This window comes from Phyllobates terribilis, unplaced genomic scaffold (assembly GCF_046119375.1).
Source record: "Phyllobates terribilis strain yellow unplaced genomic scaffold, ASM4611937v1 Scaffold_3__8_contigs__length_932513732, whole genome shotgun sequence".
Taxonomy (NCBI): domain Eukaryota; kingdom Metazoa; phylum Chordata; class Amphibia; order Anura; family Dendrobatidae; genus Phyllobates; species Phyllobates terribilis.
In genome coordinates, this window is record NW_027362763.1 from 363508744 (window position 1) to 363532175 (window position 23432).

The 23432-nt window shown below is 41.6% G+C and overlaps 2 protein-coding genes across 8 annotated transcripts in view; one reads left to right on the top strand and one right to left on the bottom strand.

Moving 5' to 3' along the window:
* Window positions 1-6035, bottom strand: part of ERICH1 (glutamate rich 1) — a 127056-nt gene extending 121021 nt beyond the window's left edge. For 3 of the 5 annotated variants that reach the window (XR_012318412.1, XM_073675361.1, XM_073675360.1), the window contains exons 1-2: window positions 5889-6035; window positions 3930-4071 (exon numbers count right to left, since the gene is read on the bottom strand). Coding sequence is in view for 4 of the 5 variants with exons in the window: in XM_073675361.1 (XP_073531462.1) it covers window positions 3930-4071; window positions 5889-6002 (256 nt within the window). In the remaining variant the exon portion in view is untranslated. The remainder of the gene's footprint in view (window positions 1-3929; window positions 4072-5888) is intronic. The other 2 variants (XM_073675362.1, XM_073675363.1) reach the window with 1 other exon arrangement.
* A 128-nt stretch (window positions 6036-6163) lies between these two features.
* DLGAP2 (DLG associated protein 2) overlaps window positions 6164-23432 on the top strand; it is a 1383198-nt gene continuing 1365929 nt past the window's right edge. For all 3 annotated transcript variants that reach the window (XM_073675364.1, XM_073675367.1, XM_073675365.1), the window contains exon 1: window positions 6164-6421. The gene's annotated coding sequence lies outside the window, so the exon portion shown is untranslated. The remainder of the gene's footprint in view (window positions 6422-23432) is intronic.

Sequence of the window (23432 nt, forward strand, 5' to 3'; positions counted from 1 at the left end):
GAAACACTGCAGAAATTTCTGCAATCAAATCCTGAACGAGCGCACATAGTCTAATAAACACATAGGAAATGGGAAGGAGATACATTTGGAGTACAATTTTCTTCACTGAATGTTTCTCTAACATCTTGTAACACTTGTTTGCAAAACTATAGCAGACAACGCTCCTAGTAAACAAGTCAAAGTGTATATCAAGCTTGGGTAATGGAATATCATCTGTACATAAGATTTACCTATTGACAGATTTCTATGGAAAAATTAATTGAAGTTATTTGCGTGAGTGCAAGAAACAAAAATGACAGTAAACTACTGATCAGAGACAGCATACATTGCAGCCCCTCTGTGGAGGCAGCCAAATCCCCATTGATACCGTGCTGTCAGCCTCTCTCTGCTGCCATCTCTACTGCTAGATCAGATATGACAGGTGCATTACCATACCATTATTATAGCACCGCTGCCTCTTTCTTGGTAATCAATTAGACCGGGGGAAAGAATTGTGAATTTTTTTTTACAATAGATTTTAGGAAATAAGAAACAGATTTTCGATTCCACAGAAATGAGAAAATATAAAGCTAATAAAGAACATTCAATGGGGGAGAATTTCCTAAGATTAATGCTTTATATGCCAGTCTTCAAGCACCACTCCAGGATTTTTTTTTATTTCAGCGCTGGAGTGTTGTCTCTAATGTAAGTTAGGTTACTGTCACAGGCTCTCAGTGTAAGTCTATGTGACCCTCGTTCTGACTCTCATACACTTACATTGAGTAGTGACTAGTGTTGAGCGAGTATGTTCTGTTAACCCTTTCGCCGAGTATGCTCGGGCCGAGCTCCGAGTATTTACAGCTGCTCGGTGATGTGTTTGAATCGCTCCCGTGTGCATGATTTGCACCTGTCTGACAGCTTTATTACATGTGAGGAATGTGTAAGAAATAGACATTCCTCACATGTAGTAAAACTGTCAAACAGTCGCAAATCATGCACACAGGAGTGATTCAACCATATCACCGAGCAGCTGTAAATACTCGGAGCTCGGCCCGAGCATACTCGGCGAAAGGGTTAATAGAACATACTCGCTCAGCACTAGTAGTGACCTCTGGCTCCCCCCAGCAAACACTGGAGCGATTCGGCAGGTCACAACCTACAGAAGAAGACTGGAGTGGTGCAGAGAACGAGGCTGGTAAGTATGTTACTAGGGGCAGGGAACTTTGATTAGAAGCACCACTTTGGAGGTGAAATACAGTACAGACCAAAAGTTTGGACACACCTCCTCATTTAAATTTTTTTCTGTATTTTCATGACTATGAAAATTGTACATTCACACTGAAGGCATCAAAACTATGAATTAACACATGTGGAATTATATACTTAACAAAAAAGTGTGAAACAACTGAAAATATGTCTTATATTCTAGGTTCTTCAAAGTAGCCACCTTTTGCTTTGATGACTGCTTTGCACACTCTTGGCATTCTCCTGATGAGCGTCAAATGGTTTTCACTTCACAGGTGTGCCCTGTCAGGTTTAATAAGTGGGATTTCTTGCCTTATAAATGGGGTTGGGACCATCAGTTGCGTTGTGCAGAAGTCTGGTGGATACACAGCTGATAGTCCTACTCAATAGACTGTTAGAATTTGTATTATGGCAAGAAAAAAGCAGCTAAGTAAAGAAAAACGAGTGGCCATCATTACTTTAAGAAATGAAGGTCAGTCAGTCCGAAAAATTAGGAAAACTTTGAAAGTGTCCCCAAATGCAGTTGCAAAAACCATCAAGTGCTACAAAGAAACTGGTTCACATGAGGACCGCCCAAGGAAAGGAAGACCAAGAGTCACCTCTGCTTCTGAGGATCAGTTTATCCGAGTCACCAGCCTCAGAAATCGCAGGTTAACAGCAGCTCAGATTAGAGACCAGGTCAATGCCACACAGAGTTCTAGCAGCAGACACATCTCTACAACAACTGTTAAGAGGAGACTTTGTGCAGCAGGCCTTCATGGTAAAATACCTGCTAGGAAACCACTGCTACGGACAGGCAACAAGCAGAAGAGACTTGTTTGGGCTAAAGAACACAAGGAATGGACATTAGACCAGGGGAAATCTGTGCTTTGGTCTGATGAGTTCAAATTTGAGATCTTTGGTTCCAACCACCGTGTCTTTGTGCGACGCAGAAAAGGTGAACGGATGGACTCTACATGCCTGGTTCCCATCGTGAAGCATGGAGGAGGTGTGATGGTATGGGGGTGCTTTGCTGATGACACTGTTGGGGATTTATTCAAAATTGAAGGCATACTGAACCAGCATGGCTACCACAGCATCTTGCAGCGGCATGCTATTCCATCCGGTTTGCGATTAGTTGGACCATCATTTATTTTTCAACAGGACAATGACCCCAAACACACCTCCAGGCTGTGTAAGGGCTATTTGACCAAGAAGGAGAGTGATGGGGTGTTACGCCAGATGACCTGGCCTCCACAGTCACCAGACCTGAACCCAATCGAGATGGTTTGGGGTGAGCTGGACCGCAGAGTGAAGGCAAAAGGGCCAACAAGTGCTAAGCTTCTCTGGGAACTCCTTCAAGATTTTTGGAAGACCATTTCCAGTGACTACCTCTTGAAGCTCATTAAGAGAATGCCAAGAGTGTGCAAAGCAGTCATCAAAGAAAAAGGTGGCTACTTTGAAGAACCTAGAATATATGACATATTTTCAGTTGTTTCACACTTTTTTGTTAAGTATATAATTCCACATGTGTTAATTCATAGTTTTGATGCCTTCAGTGTGAATGTACAATTTTCATAGTCATGAAAATACAGAAAAATCTTTAAATGGGAAGGTGTGTCCAAACTTTTGGTCTGTACTGTGTATATATATATATACACACAATCATAGGCGGATTATAATGAGGGAGATCTGGGCTACCGCCCGGGGCCCTGGGCCTCCAGGGCTCCAGGGTGTCTATGGCCAGATTGCCCTCATCATATGTGCGGCGCCGCGGCACATACCGGCAGACAGTGGCGGGTGGGCCCCCGGACCGCTCCCCCAGCAGCGGAGCAAGGCCGCTACTTCTTCTTCCGCCGGGCCAGCACTGCAGCTGTTAACTTCCCTGTGCTGGCCCGGCCATATCACTGCTAGGAGACACGGCCCTGTGCGCGGCCGTGTCTCCTAGCTGTGATGTCACGCAGTGCGCGCCCGACCTGCACCGGAGAGGAGCAGGAGGATTGGAGCCGGGGGATGGTGAGTGTGTGAGTGTGTGTGTGAGTGTGTGCGTGATTGAGTGAGTGTGTGTGTCTGTGCAGGCAGATATCATTGTGTGATATCTGTTTATATGTATTTTTGTGTTTCAAATGTGTTTATGCGTGTATGCAGGGCTGTGGAGTCGGAGTCGGTGCTCATTTTGGTGGAGTCGGTATAAAATGGACCGACTCCTAAAATATATAATAAATTGGGTGCAGTAGATCAATGCAGTTTGTGGGGAATATTTTTTCATAGGAATTTGGGAAAGTTAGGAAATGTCCTATAAATGGCTGTTCTGTTCCTGATCTAAGGCTACATTCACACACAGCGTTTTTGCTGCGTTTTTTGAGGATACGTTTTTCAGCTGCAAAAGCAGATCAGCTTTTTAAAAAACCGCATCACCTGAAAGGTTTTTAAGCTCATAGATAATGTTTTCAATAGCAAAAGCAGATTAGAAAAACGCCGAACAAACTGACATGCTCATTCTTTGTGAGGATACGTTTTTGAGCCCAAAAACGGATCCTCACAAAATGATGTGTCTGAATGTCATATCTTGAAACCCATTGACTTTGCTGGGATGCCCAGAGACACTGCATTTTACTGCAAAAAACGGATCCACAAAAACGCTGTGTGTGAATCATGGCCGTAGCCAGCAAGGGGCAGCTGCCCCCCCCCCCTAGGAGCAGGGGCACGCACCTATCAAAACTCACTTGTATGCTGCAGTGCTCCCATCCTGCACTGGCTCCAGACTGCAGGGGGCAATCTCCCTTCCTCTGTCCTGTCTTCTGCCGTCTTCACGAGAGAGAGGGGGGGATGCCTGCCCTGCACAGGATCCGATTCCTGGGCCCCGAGCTGGAGAAAGTGAAAGTACTACTGCTCATCTCTGTCACAGGAGGGTAACTAATGCTAATATTGTAGGTTCTTATTATGTGCTCTCTGGACAATGTGTGTGAACTATATGTGCGATATGTGCAATGTACTATTTGCTGTCTGTAGCTGTCATCTGTCTATCACACTCTATCCCTCCATCTATCCATTCATCTATCCCTCCAGCTATCCATCCAGCTATCCATCCAGCTATCCATCATTATATTCTATCTAAATAGCTTGATTATTGTATCATAAAAATTATTAAATGTCTGATGTTCACATTGTACTACAATAAATTTTTCACTTAAATATAAGCAATATATGTGGGAGTCGGAGTCAGTGTAAGGGAAATTGAGGAGTCGGAGTCGCAGGTTTGGCTTACCGACTCCACAGCCCTGCGTGTATGTATATGTTTGTGTGTGAATACGGCCTCCCGCTGTCTCTGGGGGGGGAGCCGTGCGCCCTCCCGCTGTGTATAGATGGTGCCGTGCAGCCTTCCGCTGTGTATAGATGGCTAGGTGCGGCCTCCCGCTGTGTATAGATGGCTACGTGCGGCCTCCCGCTGTGTATAGATGGCTACGTGCGGCCTCCCGCTGTGTATAGATGGCTACGTGCGGCCTCCCGCTGTGTATAGATGGCTACGTGCGGCCTCCCGCTGTGTATAGATGGCTACGTGCGGCCTCCCGCTGTGTATAGATGGCTACGTGCGGCCTCTCGCCGTGTATAGATGGCTACGTGTGCTCAATATTGAGTCATACAATTAATGTAAGGCTATGTGCCCACGATGCAGAAATGCTCCGGATTTTTTTTGAGCGTTTCTGCATCTCCCTGGCAGAAAAAAATGCATGTGGATTGTACATGCGTTTTCCTGCCAGGGACATGCAGATGTGGAGCGTTCTTCACTTGCATTTCCGCATGCAGGTTGTCAAGCGCTTTCCAAGCGATTTTAGCATCACTTGGAAAGTGCTTGACAACTTGGTCACACTATATAAATCCATGCAACCAGCATGTATTTATATAGTGTGACAGTAAAAGAATGGTAAAAAATAAATATATAATTACCTTCTGATGGCCTGCCGACGTCAGCGGTCGTGTGACCCGTCACATGACTAAATGACGTCACGACAGGTCCTTTTCAGACCATCGCGAGCTGCCGGCAAGCCAGGACGCATCGTATAAAGACATCGGGGGCCATCAGAAGGTAAGTATAATATTTATTTTATTCTTTTTTTTACAGGTTCTATGGTATCGGGGTCCGGAGGAGAGTCTCCTCTTCTCCAGACCTGGGTACCATCCGCACATTGAAACGCATGGAATCCGCATGTGCACATGTAGTGATGCGGATTCCATGTGTTCCAATGCAAGTCAATGGCGGAGAAAGCGCCACGCTTCCGCAAAATAATTGGTAGTGCTGAGGATTTTTCCGCAATGATAATCCGCGACGGAAACCTCCGCAGCATGTGCACAGCACACGCGGATTATCATTGGGGAACATGGCAGGCCTTCTACCAAGCCGGAACTGCCGCTGCGGAAACGCTTAAAAAACGCATAAAAAACGCATAGTGGGCACACAGCCTAAAAAAAATTATTATAATTAATATTGTGCCAAATTAATTTCACGTGAACTATCAAAGGGGATCATGTGACATGTGATACATCAGGTGTGTGTGGGGGGCCTGCGCCTTCTAAACTGCCCAGGGCCCTTGCTACTCTTAATCCACCCCTGTATACAATGCACATAGACATGGAGGATTCCTTTCACCACATGACATTGCAGCCTGCTCAGCAGATTCCGTTACCTTCTTTTCTGGCAGAGGACATTGCAGTGACGAGCCCAGCACACTATGAATCAGTGTCAGCTCCGCACAACTCCACACTACAAGAATAACTATATCATGAAGGAAGTAATCCATTGACGTCTTAAACCCCGCCCACACAAGCCAATAACCAATACACGTCTCCCTTTCCGCAATACCACCAATCAGAGTACAATGAGTAATGCCACGCCCCATTCTTAGCATCTGCGACCGACCTTTCTGTTATGGCGCTGTGGAATGGATGTAGGCTGCACTGCGCATGATCCAAATTGTTCATGTCTGACGCATGCGCATACGGTGCAACTCTTTGAAGCAGAGTGAGCGCTCTGAGCTGCAGCTATTGGGATTTGCACGGCTAATGCTCGCTCACCGGAATGTAGTGACACGTACAAGTGCGCAGGGGAGAAGGAAAGGCGCATGAGGAGAGGGAACTGCTGCAAAGTTTTGTGAAGTGCTCAGCATGCAGGAGGAGAGGTGCTAGTGGAATAATGCAATAGGCTGAGAGCTCGGAGGAGGTAAGACGTCTGCATGTCAGCTACAACCTGCGGCTCCTGTGCTGGAAGGAGAACTTTCTACATCTTGTGTGACCAGTGCAGAACTGTGCGCAAGTCTGAGGAGAGAGGAGCTGCTCCATCCGAAGTGTGGGGACCAGTCACGGGTGGGAATGCCACAGCTTCTATGCGCCCTGTGCCTGGGATCAGCTTATTACTGAGAGATACGTGTGTAATGTATATATGATGTATGTGTGTGTAATATATAATGTATGTGTGTGTGTAATATATATAATGTATGTGTGTATGTAATATATATAATGTATGTGTGTGTAATATATATAATGTATGTGTGTGTGTAATATATATAATGTATGTGTGTGTGTAATATATATAATGTATGTGTGTATGTAATATATATAATGTATGTGTGTATGTAATATATATATAATGTATGTGTGTGTAATATATATAATGTATGTGTGTGTGTAATATATATAATGTATGTGTGTATGTAATATATATAATGTATGTGTGTGTAATATATATAATGTATGTGTGTGTGTAATATATATAATGTATGTGTGTGTGTAATATATATAATGTATGTGTGTATGTAATATATATAATGTATGTGTGTATGTAATATATATATAATGTATGTGTGTGTAATATATATAATGTATGTGTGTGTGTAATATATATAATGTATGTGTGTATGTAATATATATAATGTATGTGTGTATGTAATATATATAATGTATGTGTGTATGTAATATATATATGATGTATGTGTGTGTAATATATAATGTATGTGTGTGTGTAATATATATAATGTATGTGTGTGTGTAATATATATAATGTATGTGTGTGTAATATATAATGTATGTGTGTGTGTAATATATATATGATGTATGTGTGTGTAATATATAATGTATGTGTGTGTGTAATATATATAATGTATGTGTGTGTAATATATATAATGTATGTGTGTATGTAATATATATAATGTATGTGTGTATGTAATATATATAATGTATGTGTGTGTAATATATATAATGTATGTGTGTATGTAATATATATAATGTATGTGTGTGTGTAATATATATAATGTATGTGTGTGTGTAATATATATAATGTATGTGTGTATGTAATATATATAATGTATGTGTGTGTGTAATATATATAATGTATGTGTGTATGTAATATATATAATGTATGTGTGTGTGTAATATATATAATGTATGTGTGTATGTAATATATATAATGTATGTGTGTATGTAATATATATAATGTATGTGTGTGTGTAATATATATAATGTATGTGTGTATGTAATATATATAATGTATGTGTGTGTGTGTAATATATATGATGTATGTGTGTATACATGTGTGTATGTAATATATATAATGTATGTGTGTGTGTAATATATATAATGTATGTGTGTGTAATATATAATGTATGTGTGTGTGTAATATATATATGCTGTATATGTGTATGTAATATATATAATGTATGTGTGTGTGTAATATATATAATGTATGTGTGTGTGTAATATATATAATGTATGTGTGTGTGTGTAATATATATGATGTATGTGTGTATACATGTGTGTGTGTAATATATATAATGTATGTGTGTATGTAATATATATAATGTATGTGTGTGTGTAATATATATGATGTATGTGTGTATACATGTGTGTGTAATATAAATAATATATACATGTAATGTATATACATGATGTACACGTGTATACATGTATGTAATATATGTATAATGTACGTGTGTATACATGTGTGAGTAACATATAAAATGTATGTGTGTATACATATATATTTATATAATCTGACATGTATACACACGTACATTATATATGTGTGTATGTGTTTGTATACATGTGCACATTACATATATATATATATATATATATATATATATACATATATAAATATATTACACACACGTTTATATAAATGACATAGCAGTCAGGTTAGTAAGTACTGTCCCTTTCCCCAGAACTGTGCACAGGATGATCAGCGCCTTTTACTTTGCTCTGCTGTATAGATATAGATGCAGCATACTTGTGCGCTCCATGTAAAGCCCACAGTACATGATGCTTCTGCTGGCTCTTGTGTGCTCAGCACTCACCTGCTGGCTCCAGTTGCTCCTGGATGTAGTGAGCATCCCAGTATATAGGGTTATTGTAGCGTCAGCAGAGTATATGGTGACACAGTCTTATCCTCCTGCAGCTGTAACCTTATGTCACCTCTGTTCCTGCTTATCAGTAAGGGCTGCTAATGAATGTGCAGCTACATCATTCACTGTCTAATGTGATGAGAACAATCACTGTGTTCCTGGTTATATGTGATACCCTCCCTAGGAAAGCATTTTTTTGCTTTGAGATGAATGAAGTACAGTGTTCTAGTTTCTGAAAATCTATGCACACTGGGGAACCTTATTTTAAACTGGGGTACATTTTTGTTATCCTTGATGTACAGTATAGGCTACATTGGCTATAATATATGCCACATCAATGCATAGGTGTAGAGCTGCTAATACATTGATGTACAGTATAAGCAAATTTGGGTATAATATATGGCATATTAAGTCATAGATGAAGATATAATAATTGATGTACAGTGTAGGCTTCATTAGTTCATTATGGAGCACTTTATGATAAGTTGATAGGCAGCTGATAATACTTTGAGGTTCAAATTACATTAAAGTAGCTGACGTTACATTGGGGTTTAGATTACACATAAGTCGTAAATCTGAAGACACTAGGTACAGTTTATAGGACGTTGGTGTAGAACTGATGATAGAGTGGAGGATAATTGGTGTTACAGTTAGGGGAACAGTTGGGTTACTACCTGGAGGCTAAAGTGTCATGGTTTGTTGCCTTGCTTCCTCACATTAAAAGTTGCCAAACCTATGGCTCCATTACTAAATGTCGAAGTACTAGAATGTGCTGTCAGTCAGTGTGAGGTCTCTGTTAATCAGCTGTTATATAGGCACAATCTGTACAATGCCACAAGTGGCTCTCTGACCCCCCAGGCTTGGCTGCTGCTGTCCCTGGTTCTGGCCCTATTCAGATCCAGCGCTGCTGTCCATGGTGCTGAGCACACATCCCATGAGTGCAGCCAGGGAAGCTGAGCTGATCAGGAGCAGTGAATGAGGGAGACAGTGAATGGATTAGATACCCAGAGTGAGTCACTTGCATGGAGAACAGCTGAGCTCGATTTTTTTGTCATTCTGGCAAAAATAAAGCATCTCCCACCCCCTTCTCACAGGTGCTTCTACGAAGGGAGGATTTCAAGTCTAAGAGATAACACACATTTGTCTCAGGGGGAGGCATGTCTTCCAGATGTGTATCTCGTCAGTGGATATCAATGGCAACCTAGGAACTGTGCCACAAATCTGTGTCTGCTGCATGATTAAGTGCACACAAATATCCTTCAGTACATGGGATGAGCGCCTGAGTTCACCGCCTGCTTTACACAGGATTGTCCAGGTTATAGGATGTTCTTGCTTGTATTCAGTGTTTAGTTCAGAGGCTGTGTAATGGGCTTTAACCAATATACTTCAATTGGCTGCTTTCCAATATTTTGCAATGTGCAAAGGGTGCTGAACAGGCCCATGCAGTACACCTTGTATTCACTAAGTAGCTTTACAGAATGCATCCTCTGGAAGCCTTCCCAATGTTACTGCAATTTATCGTTAACACACACGCACATACATATACATATATATAGATATATACAGTACAGACCAAAAGTTTGGACACACCTTCTCATTTAAAGATTTTCCTGTATTTTCATGACTATGAAAATTGTACATTCACACTGAAGACATCAAAACTATGAATTAACACATGTGGAATTATATACTTAACAAAAAAGTGTGAAACAACTGAAAATATGTCTTATATTCTAGGTTCTTCAAAGTAGCCACCTTTTGCTTTGATGACTGCTTTGCACACTCTTGGCATTCTCTTGATGAGCTTCAAGAGGTAGTCACCGGAAATGGTCTTCCAACAATCTTGAAGGAGTTCCCAGAGATGCTTAGCACTTGTTGGCCCTTTTGCCTTCACTCTGCGGTCCAGCTCACCCCAAACCATCTCGATTGGGTTCAGGTCTGGTGACTGTGGAGGCCAGGTCATCTGGCGTAGCACCCCATCACTCTCCTTCATGGTCAAATAGCACTTACACAGCCTGGAGGTGTGTTAGGGGTCATTGTCCTGTTGAAAAATAAATGATGGTCCAACTAAACGCAAACCGGATGGAATAGCATGCCGCTGCAAGATGCTGTGGTAGCCATGCTGATTCAGTATGCCTTCAATTTGGAATAAATCCCCAACAGTGTCACCAGCAAAGCACCCCCACACCATCACACCTCCTCCTCCATCATTCACGGTGGGAACCAGGCACAGAGAGTCCATCCATTCACCTTTTCTGCGTCGCACAAAGACACGGTGGTTGGAACCAAAGATCTCAAGTTTGGACTCATCAGACCAAAGCACAGATTTCCACTGGTCTAATGTCCATTCCTTGTGTTCTTTAGTCCAAACAAGTCTCTTCTGCTTGTTGTCTGTCCTTAGCGGTGGTTTCCTAGCAGCTATTTTACCATGACGGCCTGCTGCACAAAGTCTCCTCTTAACAGTTTTTGAAGAGATGTGTCTGCTGCTAGAACTCTGTGTGGCATTGACCTGGTCTCTAATCTGAGCTGCTGTTAACCTGCGATTTTTGAGGCTAGTGACTCAAATAAACTTATCCTCAGAAGCAGAAGTGACTCTTGGTCTTCCTTTCCTGGGGCGGTCCTCATGTGAACCAGTTTCTTTGTAGCGCTTTATGGTTTTTGCAATTGCACTTGGGGACACTTTCAAAGTTTTCCCAATTTTTCGCACTGACTGACCTTCATTTCTTAAAGTAATGATGGGCACTCGTTTTTCTTTACTTAGCTGCTTTTTTCTTGCCATAATACAAATTCTAACAGTCTATTCAGTAGGACTATCTGCTGTGTTTCCACCAGACTTCTGCACAAGACAACTGATGGTCCCAACCCCATTTATAAGGCAAGAAATCCCACTTATTAAACCTGACTGGGCACACCTGTGAAGTGAGTGAAGTGAAAACCATTTCCAGTGACGACCTCTTGAAGCCCATCAAGAGAATGCCAAGAGTGTGCAAAGCAGTCTTCAAAGCAAAAGGTGGCTACTTTGAAGAACCTAGAATATAAGACATATTTTTTTGTTAAGTATATAATTCCACATGTGTTAATTCATAGTTTTGATGCCTTCAGTGTGAATGTACAATTTTCATAGTCATGAAAATACAGAAAAATCATTAATGAGAATGTGTGTCCAAACTTTTGGTCTGTACTGTATATATATACAGTGAAGGAAATAATTATTTGATCCCATGCTGTTTTTGTAAGTTTGCCCACTGACAAAGACTTGAACAGTGTATAGTTTTAAGGGTAGGTTAATTTTAACATTGAGAGTAGTGTTGAGCCACCCCCGTAGTGTTCGGGTTCGGTTCGGTTCGTCGAACACCGGGATGTTCGAGGAACTGTTCGTCGAACTGTTCGTCGAACACCGTCGAACACCGTTAAAACCAATGGCAGGCAAACAAAAACACATAGAAACACATAGAAAACACCTTCAAAGGTGTCCAAAAGCTCACAAACTGCTCAGAAGACGCTTTCTTTAAAAAAGCCGGCCGGCAATTCAGCAGCGGCATACACCGGTACCCGACAACTTAGACATGAAGGAATAGAGCATCACACATAGATTAGATAGATAGAAACATGTCAGTCACATATATATGAAGTACAGTGACAGTGTTGCTTACTGTACTTGTCATTTAGTGTAAAGGATTTATTAAAAAATATAATAGTGTTTTCGTGCACCGTCTCTTTAAAAAAGCCGGCCGGCAATTCAGCAGCGGTACCCGACAATTTATAACAGACAGAATAGAGCTTCACACATAGATTAGATAGATAGAAACATGTCAGTCACATATATATGAAGTACTGTGACAGTGTTGCTTACTGTACTTGTCATTTACTGCAAAGGATTTATTAAAAAAAATAATAGTGTTTTCATGCACCGTCTCTTTAAAAAAGCCGGCTGGCAATTCAGCATCTGTACCCGACAATTTAGAATAGAAGGAATAGAGAATCACACATAGATTAGATAGATAGAAACATGTCAGCCACATATATATGAAGTACAGTGACAGTGTTGCTTACTGTAATTGTCCTTTAGTGTAAAGGATTTATCAAAAAAAATAATAGTGTTTTCATGCACCGTCTCTTTAAAAAAGCCGGCCGGCAATTCAGCATCTGTACCCGACAATTTATAACAGACAGAATAGAGCTTCACACATAGATTAGATAGATAGAAACATGTCAGTCACATATATAATAAGTACAGTGATAGTGTTGGTTACTGTACTTGTCATTTAGTATTAAAATAAAGGATTTATTATTAAAAAAAATTGGCGTGGGGTTCCCCGTAATTTTAGTCTCTAGCGGAGGTTAAGCAGACAGCTGGGGCAGATGTTTGAAGCCTGGGAAGGGGGTAATACCCACGGAGCTTCCCAGGCTACTAATATCAGCCCCCAGCTGAATACCTAGCCTTTACTAGCTATTAAAATGGAGGACCCCCCCAAAAAAAATGACGTGGGGTCCCCCCTAATTTAGTAGCTAGCAAAGGCTAGGCAGACAGCTGGGGGCTGATATTAATAGCCCAGGAAGGGAGCCATGAATATTGGCCCCCTCCCAGGCTAGAAACACCAGCCGTCAGCCGCCCCAGAAATGGCGCATCCATAGGATGCGCCAATTCTGGCACTTAGCCTCGCTCTTCCACGCTGCCCTGGTGCGGTGGCAGGGGGTAATAGGGTTGGGGTTGATGTCAGCTTATAATGCCAGCTGACATCAAGCCCAGGTTAGTAATGGAGAGGCGTCTATAAGACACCCCCATTACTAACCCCATAGTCAAAGTTAAAAAAAACCCACAAATGCCCAGAATAAAGTCCTTTAATTGAAATAAAGACACAATTCTTTATTGTTCTAAATTAAACCATACTTACCATCACGCCCATTCCAGCTGAAGCCAACGATCTCCTGCAATAAAAGAAAATAATAAAGCAACATCATCCTTACCTTTCCATGGTTCCCAGGACAGCTTCAGCTCTGCTACATCGAGATGACAGGCTGGACCTGCAGAACGCTGCCATCCAGCCTGTCATCCCGCAGACACTGAGAAGCGCAGGCATGCTTGCGCTCCTCAGTGTCTGACTGTGACGGCATCCAGATGAGCCGACAATGAACTCGGCTCACCTCATGTACGTCACTGACAGCGTGGGAAAATTCTCCTGCACTCAGCGCTTCAGCGTGAGAATTTTCCCACGCTGTCAGTGACGTGCATGAGGTGCGCCGAGTTCATTGGACATGACCTCGGCTCATCTGGATGCCGTCACAGCCAGACACTGAGGAGCGCAAGCATGCCTGCGCTTCTCAGTGTCTGCGGGATGACAGGCTGGATGGCAGCGTTCTGCTGCGGTCCAGCCTGTCATCTCGATGTAGCAGAGCTGAAGCTGTCGTGGGAGCCATGGAAAGGTAAGGATGATGTTGCTTTATTATTTTACTTTTATTGCAGGAGATCATTGGCTTCAGCTGGAATGGGCGTGATGGTAAGTATGGTTTAATTTAGAACAATAAAGAATTGTGTGTTTATTTCAATTAAAGGACTTTTTTCTGGGTGTTGTGTTTTTTTTAAATACTTTACTAGAAATTCATGGTGGTCATGTCTAATATTGGCGTGACCCCATGAATTTCGGGCTTAGGGCCAGCTGATAATGCCAAGCTGGCCTTAACCCCTTTATTACCCAGTGAGCCACCGCACCAGGGCCCTGGATGAGTTGGGTACAGCGCCAGAAGATGGCGCTTCTATGAACGCGCCATTTTCCGGGGCGGCTGCGGACTGCAATTTGCAGCGGGTGGGGCCCAGAAAGCTTGGGCCTCCCTGCGCTGCAGATTCCAGCCCCCAGCTGCCTAGTTGTACCTGGCTGGACACAAAAATAGGGCGAAGCTCCACGTATTTTTTTTTTTAATTCATGAAATTCATGGAATAATTAAGAAAAAAAGGGCTTCCCTATATTGTTGTGTCCGGCTAGGTACAAATAGGCAGCTGGTGGTTGGGAGCAGCCCGTTCCTGCCTGCTGTACCTGACTGGACACAAATATAGGGCGAAGCCCCACATCAATTTTTTTTTCATTATTTCATGAATTTCCTGAAATAATTTAAAAAAAATTGACGTGGGGCTTCGCCCTATATTTGTGTCCAGTCAGGTACAGCAGGCAGGAACGGGCTGCCCCCAACCACCAGCTGCCTATTTGTACCTGGCCAGACACAACAATATAGGGAAGCCCTTTTTTAAAAAAATAATTTCATGAAATAATTAAAAAAAAAATTGACGTGGGGCTTCGCACTATATTTGTGTCCAGCCAGGTACAGCAGGCAGGGACGGGCTGCCCCCAACCACCAGCTGCCTATTTGTACCTGGTTGGACACAACAATATAGGGAAGCCCTTTTTTTCTTAATTATTCCATGAATTTCATGAAATAATTAAAAAAAAAAATGCGTGGGGCTTCGCCCTATTTTTGTGCCCAGCCAGGTACAACTAGGCAGCTGGGAGCTGGAATCCGCAGCGCAGGGAGGCCCAAGCTTTCTGGGCCCCACCCGCTGCAAATTGCAGTCCGCAGCCGCCCCAGAAAATGGCGCGTTCATAGAAGCGCCATCTTCTGGCGCTGTACCCAACTCATCCAGGGCCCTGGTGCGGTGGCTCACTGGGTAATAAAGGGGTTAAGGCCAGCTTGGCATTATCAGCTGGCCCTAAGCCCGAAATTCATGGGGTCACGCCAATATTAGACATGACCACCATGAATTTCTAGTAAAGTATTTAAAAAAACACAACACCCAGAATAAAGTCCTTTAATTGAAATAAACACACAATTCTTTATTGTTCTAAATTAAACCATACTTACCGTCACGCCCATTCCAGCTGAAGCCAATGTCTTCTGCACTAAAAGTAAAATAATTAAGCAACCTCATCCTTACCTTTCCATGGTTCCCACGACAGCTTCAGCTCTGCTACATCGAGATGACAGGCTGGACCGCAGCAGAAAGCTGCCATCCAGCCTGTCATCCCGCGGACACTGAGAAGCGCAGGCATGCTTGCGCTCCTCAGTGTCTCGCTGTGACGGCATAAAGATGAGACAAGTTTATGTCCAATGAACTCGGCGCACCTCATGCACGTCACTGACAGCGTGGGAGAATTCTCCTGCACTCAGCACTTCAGCGTGAAAATTCTCCCACGCTGTCAGTGACGTACATGAGGTCAGCTGAGTTCATTGGACATGAATGAGCTCACCTCATGCACGTCACTGACAGCGTGGGAAAATTCTCACGCTGAAGCGCTGAGTGCAGGACTTTAAAGGACAATTAAAGGACTTTATTCTGGGTGTTTGTGTTTTCTTTTAACTTTGACTATGGTGTTAGTAATGGGGGTGTCTTATAGACGCCTCTCCATTACTAACCTGGGCTTGATGTCAGCTGGCATTATAAGCTGACATCAACCCCAACCATATTACCCCACTGCCACCGCTACAGGGCAGTGGGAAGAGCGAGGCTAAGTGCCAGAATTGGCGCATCCTAAGGATGCGCCATTTCTGGGGCGGCTGACGGCTGGTGTTTCTAGCCTGGGAGGGGGCCAATATTCATGGAACCCTTCCTGGGCTATTAATATCAGCCCCCAGCTGTCTGCCTAGCCTTTGCTAGCTATTAAAATAGGGGGGACCCCACGTCATTTTTTTGGGGGGTCCCCCATTTTAATAGCTAGTAAAGGCTAGGTATTCCGCTGGGGGCTGATATTAGTAGCCTGGGAAGCTCCGTGGGTATTACCCCCTTCCCAGGCTTCAAACATCTGCCCCAGCCGTCTGGTTAACCTCCGCTAGAGCCTAAAATTATGGGGATCCCCACGCCAATTTTTTTTTAAATAAATCCTTTATTTTAACACTAAATGACAAGTACAGTAATCAACACTGTCACTGTACTTCATATATATGTGACTGACATGTTTCTATCTATTTAATCTATGTGTGATGCTCTATTCCTTCTATTCTAAATTGTCGGGTACAGATGCTGAATTGGCTGCCGGCTTTTTTAAAGAGACGGTGCATGAAAACACTATTATTTTTTTTTAAGAAATCCTTTACATTAAATGACAAGTACAGTAAGCAACACTGTCACTGTACTTCATATATATGTGACTGACCTGTTTCTATCTATCTAATCTATGTGTGATTCTCTATTCCTTCTATTCTAAATTGTCGGGTACAGATGCTGAATTGCCGGCCGGCTTTTTTAAAGAGACAGTGCATGAAAACACTATTATTTTTTTAAATAAATCCTTTATACTAAATGACAAGTACAGTAAGCAACACTGTCACTGTACTTCATATATATGTGACTGACATGTTTCTATCTAATCTATGTGTGAAGCTCTATTCTGTCTGTTATAAATTGTCGGGTACCGCTGCTGAATTGCCGGCCGGCTTTTTTAAAGAGACGGTGCATGAAAACACTATTATTTTTTTTGATAAATCCTTTACACTAAATGACAAGTACAGTAATCAACACTGTCACTGTGCTTCTTATATGTGTGACTGACATGTTTCTATCTATCTAATCTATGTGTGAAGCTCTATTCTTTCGGTTCTAAATTGTCGGGTACCGGTGTATGCCGCTGATGAATTGCCGGCTTTTCATGTTTCACTGTTGGCACTGTTCCCATCGATTTGGGCAATCACTGTAATGCCACAACCACCATGGCTGTGGCATTACAGTGAGTGGCAGACAATCCCTGCATGATTGGTGCTCTAAATAGCGCCAGACATGCAGGACACGCTTTTGGTGCACGAACAGTTATCGAACATAACCTCGAACAGCCGAATTTTTTGCAAATCGTTCGGGTTCGTCGAACAACTCGAACACCGCCCAAAACAGCTCGAATTTGAGATTGGCGAACAGTTCTAGTCGAACACCGCTCATCTCTAATTGAGAGATAGAACATCCCAAAAAATCAAGAAAATCACATTGTATAAATTACATAAATCTTGGTATGTATGGCCCCCCCCCCACTGTGAGATGGTCTGCCAGAATAGCACACAGTCCCGGCATGGGGAGCAGTGACTTTTCCGGCAGACCATCTCACAGTGTGAGGGTGCATAGCAGGTACGCCATGCGCGGCTCACACAGTGAGATCCTTGTCAGCAGCAGAGCAGGACGCAGCGCTGTAGCAGAGAGGAGGTGAGTGAGTATAATTGTTTATTTTGTTTGTGTGCAGCATGATGGGGATCAGAGGGTGCGAAGCATACCAAGATGAGGGGGGCCAAGCATATCGGGTAGAAAGATGAGGGGGGCCATATACATACCAGGAAAAGGGATGAGGGGGCCATACATACCAGGATTTATGTAATTTATACAATGTGATTTTCTTGTTTTTTTTGGGATATTCTATCTCTCAATGTTAAAATTAACCTACCCTTAAAACTATACACTGTTCAAGTCTTTGTCAGTGGGCAAACTTACAAAAACAACAAGGGATCAAATAATTATTTCCTTCACTGCATATGTATATATATGTATATATAGATATACAGTACAGACCAAAAGTTTGGACACACCTTCTCATTAATGATTTTTCTGTATTTTCATGACTATGAAAATTGTACATTCACACTGAAGGCATCAAAACTATGAATTAACACATGTGGAATTATATACTTAACAAAAAAGTGTGAAACAACTGAAAATATGTCTTATATTCTAGGTTCTTCAAAGTAGCCACCTTTTGCTTTGATGACTGCTTTGCACACTCTTGGCATTCTACCCAGTAATGGGTAGTGAAAAAATGCTGAAAAAAACATGATGTGTGAAAATAGGTATCAGGTTTTGCTGCATTTAATTGAAAATACGCAAGTACAGCAGTATGTGAAACTCATTTATTTTTGTGATTATCTTGTCTTGGTCACTGAGATGTTAGTTTGTATTAGTACAGTGTAATTAAATTAGTGATGTGTAAAAGTGTAAACATTAGCTGAGCTACCTGTGAGATTGAACAATACCTGTGGCCCAGTGAGGTGTGAAATTGAACAATGCCTGTGCAACTGAATGGCAGCCCCATAGTGTGAAAGTAAATATTGTCATACAAACTCAATGCATTGCCAATGTCTAAACTATTCCTGAACAATTCACCTCCCCCACTATGCCAAAACCAGAATGAGATTTTTTTTCACAGAACTTTATGTACATGCATAAATAGAGACAGAAGGACAGTAAAAAAAACGGTGAAAAAAACGCATAAAAAAATGCAGCAAAACCTGCGTTTTTTACGCAAATGACTTCCTAGCAGAGTTGGGTTTTGCTGCAGATTTGTGACGCTGAAAAACCCCAACATGTGTGAACATAGCCTTAGACCCAGGTGCACAAAATGAATAGTACTATGTAACTTCAATTAGGTTTTATATCTATTGAAAAACAAACAAACAAGGAAAAACACACCACAAATGTTCAGTCTGCATAGGAAATGTATAGCTTTATCTTCAATACACATTGGGCATGCTCTGTAACAGTTTGGTTTATTTTCAGTGCAGCCTGTCCTTAAGAGACTCTGGACTTCCAAGTGTTATCTGCAATAGCATAGTAATTTGTCATCTTCACCGATTAGATCTTTGAAAGCTTTCAGATTTTTTTTTGCATATGAAGGAAAGTTATGGAACAATATTTAATGAATTATAGTAATTCACATCGAAGAACTAACACCCCTAGGACTCAGTCCAATAGGAAAAATAATAAATACAAAAAAAAAATTAATTGATGCTCTCAAAAGTCTTTTGGCTGCATTAGCCTCTCATGCATTTTGTTCTATTGGGAATAAATCTTTAGCAAGAATCTGTTCACACTGGCACCAAGGATTCTGTTTTGAAAATATACAAGACTGATAGGATCCATTTCAAAATGTCATAACAGACCCTATAGGACTAGTCTGTGGAGAAGTAGAATTTAATAAAAAGAATAGCTCGTGTTGCCATTTTCCAAGACCCACAATGTTACCAATTTTCAGTCGATGGAGCTGTATGAAGACTTATTTGTGCACCCTGAGTTGACATTTTAATTGAAATCATTTTGGGGAGACAGTGTTTTGATCACCTCTTATTGTATTTTTTCCAGGTGTTGTGAAAAACTGCAGTTCTGGCGCTTTGATTTTTTTTTCTCTTTACAGCATTTACTGATCTGGTTAAGTAAATTTATATTTTGATAGATTTGACTTTTACTGACATAATGATACCACATATACAGTGGGTACGGAAAGTATTCAGACCCCTTTAAATTTTTCACTCTTTATTTCATTGTAGCCATTTGTTAAATTCTAAAAAGTTATTTTTTTTCTCATTAAAATACACTCTGCACCCCATCTTGACTGAAAAAAACAGAAATGTAGACATTTTTGCAGATTTATTAAAAAAGAAAAACTGAAATATCACATGGTCATAAGTATTCAGACCCTTTGCTCAGACACTCATATTTTTAAAGTCACATGCTGTCCATTTCCTTGTGATCCTCATTGAGATGGTTCTACTCCTTCATTGGAGTCCAGGTGTGTTTAATTAAACTCATAGTACTTGATTTGGAAAGGCACACACCTGTCTATATAAGACCTCACAGCTCACAGTGCATGTCAGACAAAATGAGAATCATGAGTTCAAAGGAACTGCCCAAGGAGCTCAGAGACAGAATTGTGGCAAGATACAGATCTGGCCAAGGTTACTGAATAATTTCTGCATTACTCAAGGTTCTTAAGAGCACAGTGACCTCTATAATCCTCAAATGGAAGAAGTTTGGGACCACCAGAAGTCTTCCTAGACCTGTCCATCCAGCCAAACTGAGCAATCGTGGGAGAAGAGCCTTGGTGAGAGAGGTAAAGCAGAACCCCAAGATCAGTGTGGCTGAGCTCCAGAGATGCAGTAGGGAGATGGGAGAAAGTTCCACAAAGTCAACTATCACTGCAGCCCTCCACCAGTCGGGCCTTTATGGCAGAGTGGCCCGACGGAAGCCTCTCCTCCGTGCAAAGCATGTGAAAGCCCACATAGAGTTTGTTCAAAAACACATGAAGGATTACCAGACTATGAGAAATAAGATTCTCTGGTCTGATAAGACGAAGATAGAACATTTTAGTGATAATTCTAAGCGCTATGTGTGGAGAAAACCAGGCACTGCTCATCACCTGCACAATACAGTCCCAACAGTGAAACATGGTGGTGGCAGCATCATGCTATAGGTGTGTTTTTCAGCTGCAGGGACACGACGACTGGTTGCAATTGAAGGAAACATGAATGCGGCCAAGTACAGAGATATCCTGGATGGAAACCTCTTCCAGAGTGCTCTGGACCTCAGACTTGGCCGAAGGTTCACCTTCCAACAAGACAACGACCCTAAGCACACAGCTAAAATAACAAAGGAGTGGCTTCAGAACAACTCTGTTACCATTCTTGACTGGCCCAGCCAGAGCCCTAACCTAAACCCAATTGAGCATCTCTGGAGAGACCTGAAAATGGCTGTGCACCAACGTTCTCCATCCAACCTGACAGAAATGGAGAGGATCTGCAAGGAATTATGGCAGAGGATCCCCAAATCCAGGTGTGAAAAACTTGTTGCATCATTCCTGAGAAGGCTCATGGCTGTACTAGCTCAAAAGGATGCTTCTATTCAGTACCGAGCAAAGGGTCTGAATATTTATGACCATGTGATATTTCAGTTTTTATTTTTTAATAAATTTGAAAAAAATTCTACATTTCTGTTTTTTTTTCAGTCAAGACGGGATGCAGAGTGTACTTTAATGAGAAAAAAATGAACTTTTTAGAATTTACCAAATGGCTGCAATGAAACAAAGAGTGAAAAATTTAAAGGGGTCTGAATACTTTCCGTACCCACTGTATATGTATCTTTTATTTTTTCATTTTTAATAGGGAAAAGGGGATATCTAAACTTAGATTTTATTTATCAATTTTAAAAACTTTTTTTTTCCCGTGTTGTATTTTGTAGTCTCCTTAGGGGACTTGAATCTGCAATCATCTGTTAGCTTTTACTATACACTGCAATACTACAGTTGTGCTATGCATAGGAAAAATCAGTCTCCTATGAATGCCATCTACAGACTGACTTTCATAGGATATCCAGACTATTACCACCACTATAAATAAGTATAACTAGTAGTTCAGAATTATCTAAAAAAATATTAAATCTTTATTGCAACACACAAAACCAAACAAGCACATATAAAAGAACCACTAAAAAACCATATTAAAAACCTGAGTAGACAATGTGGTTATATGATGACTATAAATAAATGGTACAGGTATCTTGCTATGTAATAGCAGCTACATAGAAGTATACAGATTGGTAAATGTATAATTACAGGCATAAAGATTTACATATACAGTAGATCCAGTATACATTAGAAATAACAGGTAGAGAGACATGTCATATTGTATGCATCATCTATTAGTAAATCAATATCACAGTAAAAATATTCTCAATGCTCCCAACATAAAGAGGCATACCACACCTGCGCCAATACCCCTTATTCACATTTAGTAGCTTTTTTGGAGGCAACAAAGAGTTAATCACAATGTAAATCCATAGAGACCATGTGCCATGATGCTGAACTATACTGCCCAGTACCCCAACTATATATCCTAACTTTTGTATTACTTGACTTTTATAGGAGTATGGACATGACATGCAAAAGGGTCTTCAGCATACCCCTGGCTGTGATGGTAACCTTTTGGAGTCCCATGATCACATCGCAGGCCGCCAATGGGTGGTTAGAACAGCACATCCCCAGGCTGTACTCTGTATGTGGCATTGTGACAGAATGACAACAGCATTTAACAGGTTAACGATTGCAGGCAGAGCCTCATTCCACTTGTGGCTGTTAAGAGTCAGATGATGGCTGAATATCACAACCATCACCTCCCATGAAAGATGCAGGCTGAGGTACCAGTACGTTGTGTTGGGTAGTGTTTAAAAGGAACGTTTTACAATGTTGCAAGTTGTAGTCATGCAAAGATAAAGTTATAGTACCCTAAACATGCCTTTTCTATTTTGATGTCCCTGGAGATAAGTCATCCTGAGCCTGCATCTTCATCAGACAACCTAAACATCAGTCTTAGATACGGAGTGGATGTTCCATAGTCTATTACTATATCTAAAAGGGACACTTTCTTTAACATTGAGCAAGGCTACAATTTTTTTGTATGTAGATGCGCAATATTTAAATCTTTTATAAGTATATGGAGTATATAATATGTTCTAATATGATAATAAAGGAATTCTTGTGAACTGAACTTCTTGTGTTTCTTTCCTCTACTAACCTAACTCTACCGAACATTGAAATTACCTTGGAGGGTTCAACCATAACTCCCAAGCAGCACTCTAGCTGCCTTGGGGTCATATTCGACACTAAACTTTTCTTTATTCCCTATATCCAGTCACTCACCCGCTTTTGCCACCTGCATCTTAAAAACATCTCCAGAATCCGACCTTTTCTCACCTTTGAAACTGCTAAAACTCTTACTGTAGCTCTTATTCACTCTCGTCTGGACTACTGCAACTCTTTTCTGATCGGTCTCCTTCTTACCAAACTTTCTCCTCTCCAATCCGTCCTGAATGTGGCAGCCTGGACCAGAACTGCACTGATAACTACAGACCTGTCTCTAAACTTCCTTTCATCTCTAAACTCCTGGAATGCTTGGTCCACTCCCGTCTAATCCGCTATCTCTCAGATAACTCTCTCTCCAATCCGTCATGAATGCGGCAGCCAGGGTCGTATTTCTGTCCAGCCGCTTCACCGATGTCTCCATCTTGTGGCAGTCTTTACACTGGTTGCCCATCCGCTACAGGGTCCA